Source organism: Thalassophryne amazonica, chromosome 16 (genome assembly GCF_902500255.1).
Source record: "Thalassophryne amazonica chromosome 16, fThaAma1.1, whole genome shotgun sequence".
NCBI classification, from domain to species: Eukaryota; Metazoa; Chordata; class Actinopteri; order Batrachoidiformes; family Batrachoididae; genus Thalassophryne; species Thalassophryne amazonica.
In genome coordinates this window covers 19,712,557-19,718,543 of record NC_047118.1, presented here as the reverse complement: position 1 = coordinate 19,718,543, position 5,987 = coordinate 19,712,557, and the positions used below count along the sequence as shown (strand labels likewise).

Below are 5,987 nucleotides of genomic sequence, written 5' to 3'. Positions count from 1 at the left end.
TGTAGGCACATACTATTAAGTAAAACTGACATTGATAATACTTTTTAAATATATATATGTTATGACTTTTCCCCTCCACATCTGAAGCTTTTGTGCAACAATCATTTCCACATAAATTCAGCATTATTTCATAATTAAAAGACGGAGGAAGCGATCAGGGCGCAGCGGCTAAGCGAGCTGATGCATTCACTGCGTGTCGGTCATTTCAAAGCGTCAGACTTTCCCCTCATTTCTGCTTAAAACTGACTTTAGAATGATTTAAGAGGTTTTACCTTATCATCTGACGGTTAATAATCACATTAATCCATTTAATCGCTTTGGGTGAAGAGCCTGTCTCAGACGAGCGGCTGAGCGCTGAAATGACGCCTGCGCAGTGGAGGCAGGGTGGACCATTTTTTAGGGGAGGATTGTTTGGTCTGCGACCCTGGCAAAAATCATTCAATTCTCTCTCCCTCCTTCTGTGTTTGGGTGTCCTACTCTCTCCTCTGTGCCCCGCTCTCTTGATATGAATGAAATGTTTTTCACACAAACATTTTTTACACATTAAAGAGATCCGTGGCTGTTTAATTAAGCATTGTTTAGGGCTAATGAGTATGTAAGCACAAAACCCAAAGATGATGGTTATTAAATCGAGTGACTTCTATAAGAAAGTAATACCCTCATCACACTAGTGGCCAAATGAGCCCAAATGGATGGATGGATAGCTTTATTATCATTGTCATTACAACGAGATTGCCACACTCACATTCCACAGACAAACAGCAATTAATCCACAATTATTACTTGTTTACCGTAATAATGGCACACATCAGAATTAAGACAACACATATACATTTGACATTGTTTATGTGCACTAAACTTGAAACAGTCCGTTTTCCAAATTGAGGCGAAGTGAGTGTGTGATAGCCGCTGCAACCGGAGTCGTGCTGCCTGCCAGCTTGGGAAGAACGGGGGCCTGCTGCAGGGGGGGCAGGAAGGAAGGTGAAAGGGAAAAACTGGAGCATGCTTCACTCCATGTGTAAGTCTGTCAGTTTATTGTCTTTGTGGGTTGAGATAAGAATGGAGCTGAATAATCTCACCAAGGCCTGAATAAATTCATCTGGAGGTAAACAGTGGGCAATTTGTCCTTGAGACTAGATAAGCCTGGAGTGTTGTAGCTGAGCAGTGAAAAACACTTTTAACAGTTCCACTTGAACAGCCAAATCCCAATTATGAATTTAGAATATTCCCAATTATGGATTAAAAATATTCATTGGCCTCCGAAACCTTCAGCTTCAACTGCAAGGCACACATCAGCTCCAAGGTGTCATCCAATTTGCGTCTGAGTTCACGAGTCAGTCCCACCCGAAAGAAAATTTTACCCACAATCGGGAAGTGTGGAGGCTCAGTCGTACTGTGGTCCAACAACGTTTGACCTGCAATCATATGCATCCACACAGTCATGCACGACACAGTCAAGGCGGGATCCACCCACATTCTAAATGGTCGTACAGCATTCATACATGGCTGTCCAAATGTCTGTCCCTCCCAACTGCACCTTGAAGTTTGGCTTATTTCCCATTCTGGCTGATTCGGCTTGGCTCGTGATCATTCGTACTAAGTGTGACGGCCCCTAATTAACAGGTGTTTGACTTACGTGTGCATCGGGACAGAGAACTGAACAAAGCTCCACTTTCTCAGGATACACGGTGTGTTGAATATTCCATCAACAGTCTCAACCTGTTTGACTCCAAAGCATTTAACCCTTTCTTTACCTGTTCTGGAATGTCTGGGTGAGAACAAAGTGACTGCTCAGTCATTGCTATGATTGTATTTAGCTTGGTTTTTTTTATTTTTATTTTGGACACAGAAGTCAAATTCACAGGCAGCGTGATATCACCACTTGCAACATCCAGTGAGTAGTTCAATTAAATTAAATTCAATTTATTTTATTGCTACAGCTCCAAATCGCAGAAAAGCTGCCTCAAGGCGTGTCACACAAGTAAGGTCTAACCTAACCAACCCCTGGACCAGAGGTCTTCAACTCATTCCAGAAAGGGCAGAGAGAGTGCAGGTTTTCTTTGCAACCACCCACTTCACAAGGTGATTTATTAACATCAGTTTGAGCAGATGGAATCAGTTAATCAGTGAAATCACCTGCTGGCGTGGGTGGTTGCAAAGAAAACCTGCACCCTCTTGGCCCTTTCTGGAATGAGTTGCCTGTGGCACCAATGACTGCATTGTGAGTCCAGCTTCCTGGAGTGCAGGGCCAACGTCCATCCATCACGTTGTCAGTATGCCACAGCACAGGCTGTCCTCGTGGAAGAGTACATTCCAAAAGCAGACTGCTGTGTGCTGCGTCAGCTGCAGCCGGGGCATCTCTTGGTCACTCCAGCACCCTGTGGTGCACAGCTGTCAACCTTGCGGAATGTCTTCAGTGCCTCAGACAGAGAGAAAAAGAGCAGAATCAGTCAGCCAGAAGTAACTGCAGCTAAGGTCTAAGTTCACCAGCAGTAAATCGACAGAGAAGCAGAGTGAACACTAAGGTGATCGCCAGCAGCTAGCCCTAATCTTCACTAACAGACTCAGAATTATGAAGTGAGACTGAGACTTGTTCCTTTACTAATAAGATGTGTTAAAGGGATCGGAAGCATAGTTCCATACTATGCCAGTATGCTAGCTACGAGAGGAAGAATAGATGTGTTTTAAGTATAGATTTTAATGTCGCTACAAAATCTCTGCAGTGAGATCATTCCACAAACCAGGCACACAACAAGAGAAGGCTTTGTGACCCGCAGACTTTTTATTCACCCTGGGGGCACAAAGTAATCCTGCACCCTGAGAAAGCAGTGCCTGGGCTGGTTCATAGGGTGAATAATTTTATAGGTTAATGACAGAACCTTGAAATCTGACCTCACAGAGACAGGAAGCCAGTGAAGACATTCCAAAATGGGTGTAATGTGATTGAACTTTCTCCTTCCTGTCAAGACTCTGGCTGCAGCATTTTGAACCAGTTGGAGACCCCTAATGCTGGACTGCGTTAAATCAGAAAACAGAACAGTGTTCGCATTCCTGCAGTGGAAATAGGGTTATTGAATAACACACTGTATGTAGCTATTCTGAAGGAGTTTCACTTCACTGTAGATATTTAAGTATTTTAAAGTGTTCTTAATCAGCTGGTGATTTCAAAATTGAAGTGCATATGACTAGTAAAAAAAATGTCAAATGAGCTGACTATTCTAAATAAATAAAGAATTATGAAAATATTGATGTATTTCATTTTATTTTTAACATCTAATCAGGTCTTCTGTATTTTTAATTGAGTGCATTTAACAGTAGGTAATTTCAGACCAGGTTTCATTTTTATATGTATTGTACAAAGATATAAAAACTTTGTACTGTAAATAACAGTAAAGTATAGCTTTGCAAAAATGTCTGGCAAAAACCTTCTGCCACATGATCAATCTTTGGGTCTTGTTCATAAATGAGGGCAAAATGGAAGAAGAGATCAATAGGCAGATTGGGCTGCATCAGTAACATCGTGAGTTTATCTTTGGCCTGTGATGGTAAAGATAGAGGTGAGTGGAGAAGCATAGTCAATTTACCAGTTGATGTATGATCTATCCCTCAGCTATGGTCATGAATGTTGGGTCATGACTAAATTAATGAATGGGGACACATGAGCTTCAATTGGGGAATGATTAGACTCACACTTAGAAACAGTGTAATGTGCTGGAACAGCTGCAAGGAACTCAAAGTAGAGCACCTTCACGGTGGTGGTTGAGATGGTTCAGGCAAATGATTAGTGTGCTCCCTGGATCATATATTGTTCATTCAACTGGGAGGAGACCCCAAGGTATACTCAGATTACACCGGAGGAATTATACGTATAACCCATTTGCCATGGGAATGCCTTGGTATCAGCACCCTGGGGGGCTCAAACCCACATAAGTGCAAGAAAATATATGAGCTATACATCCACCTGTAATGCCTAGTGATGTGACTGATGCACGTACGCTGGCAAGATAGGAATAAATTTGATTCATTTGATAAATTGCATTTTTATGGCTGGCTACCCAACAGCTCAACTGTCTCTTTGTTTTCATAAATTTTCTGCAAGGCTGCTGCATATGGCTTAAATGAGACAGAAATAACACAAACACCAGCAAGGGAGAATGAATCCAGGCCTATCTCAGACACCCAAATGGCTGATGCTGAATGTGGGTCCCCCAAAGACCGGTGTAAATTGACTTCCTTCAGCTCTGAGGCAGAAGATCAGAAGGATGAGTTGCCATCTCAGGTAAATTGTTCCTTTTGAAGATTAAAATGTTAAGAATTTACTATTATTATTATTATTATTAACATTTTACTCAATACACCTTACTTAAATTCTTTGTGTCCATTCACCCCATCATCATCACTGCTTACTTACTGGTTGTGCTAGTTCCTCATATGTGTGTCTGGTTATTAAAAATTAAAAATCAGTCCTCTCAAGCATTTACCAGACTTACATTTTTAGCAAAGTTGATGAAATCTTGCTTTCCAAGACTAACACGACGCTGCTTTAATCTCCAAAATGTAGCAATGCATTACTACAGACTAAATCTACTGTGCAAAAACTGTTGTCTCCTGTCACAACGATGGAGGGACACAGAAATGCTGTCCCTCTGTCCCTGTTGTCCCTCTGGCCTTTTCATAGATTTGAGACAACTTTACCAAACTGCAGCAGCGATGCATCCCTTGGTCAAGTTTGCGTGATCTTGACATAATTTTGAAGAATATAAGGCCAAAAATAACTTTCCAAAGAAATAAGTCGTGTTTACCAAATTGGGAGCAAGGATACATATCTTGAAGGTCTAGGTGAAGTTCAATGATGAATGGCCTTCATCTAGTTTTTCACTTGGTTGCCCTTTTTTCTCTGAATGTAGTCTCCCCAATAAAAACTTGGAAAGTACACTGAAAAAAATGCTACTTTGGATCAACTTAAAAAAAATTGATGTAATTTGTTTACAGCTAATTTTTTTTAGTTTCTCACAATGTATGTTTATGATTTTGTAAAGTGATTCCAGCAGATTTAAATTGGAAACCACAATTTTCCATGAGACCAATGTAAATAAGTACTTTGAATGAAGTGCACTATGTTTCACTTTTTTTAGTGTAGGTATGGGACTACACACATTTCTGTGACAAGGAACACAAGGCCTTCAGACGAAATATTACCTTTTTATACATTTTCAGCCTGGTTGCCCTGCAGCATGAGCAAAATGGTGAAACGTCTGAAGTGCTTTTGATGTTTTATTAAATTAACTGAACACATATTCATTTAGAAACTCTGCTTAACATTTGAATTGTTGATGTTCACATCATTTCACCCTAATTCTTAATTTCTGGGCAGGTGAACCTGCTCGGTCTAAGCGAGAAGGATGTTCATCACACCTGATCTACATCAATGCCGTAGCTACTTAATTCGGGTAAGATCATATTGCTCACTTCAGTTGTTGAGTCATAACACTGTGTGGAAGGGACATACCCTCCCATGTCAGTCGTGGCATTCTGCTTCACCAGGACATTGCACCAGTCCACACCAGCTGAGTTACAATGGACACTGTGTGCGAGTGGCTATGAACTTCTTCCTCACCCACCCTATTCTCCAGACCTCGCCCCAGCAACTTCCACCTCTTTCCCAGGCTGAAAAAAAAATACCTTCAGGGCCAGAGATTTGAGGATGATGATGAGCTAACTGCTGCAGCAGAGGGCTGGTTAGGGGACCAAGATGTTGAGTTCCACCAATCGGGTATCAATGACTGGCAAACTAGATGGAACAAGTGTATGGAGTTGGAAGGGAACTATGTTGAAAAATAAGACATTATACGAGGCCTGTTAGAAAAGTATCCGACCTTTTTATTTTTTTCAAAAACCATATGGATCACGTGTGATCGCATCAGCCAAGTTTGAACCTTCGTGCGCATGCGTGAGTTTTTTCACGCCTGTCAGTTGCGTCATTTGCC

At 41.4% G+C, this 5,987-nt stretch overlaps 1 protein-coding gene across 1 annotated transcript in view; it reads left to right on the top strand.

Moving 5' to 3' along the window:
• The window catches only part of LOC117527998, an 11,424-nt gene extending 6,005 nt beyond the window's left edge, over positions 1–5,419 (top strand). Inside the window, exons 8-9 of the mRNA XM_034190520.1 lie at positions 4,100–4,279; positions 5,375–5,419. Of these exons, the coding sequence (XP_034046411.1) occupies positions 4,100–4,279; positions 5,375–5,419 (225 nt within the window). The remainder of the gene's footprint in view (positions 1–4,099; positions 4,280–5,374) is intronic.
• Positions 5,420–5,987: the final 568 nt, after the last annotated feature.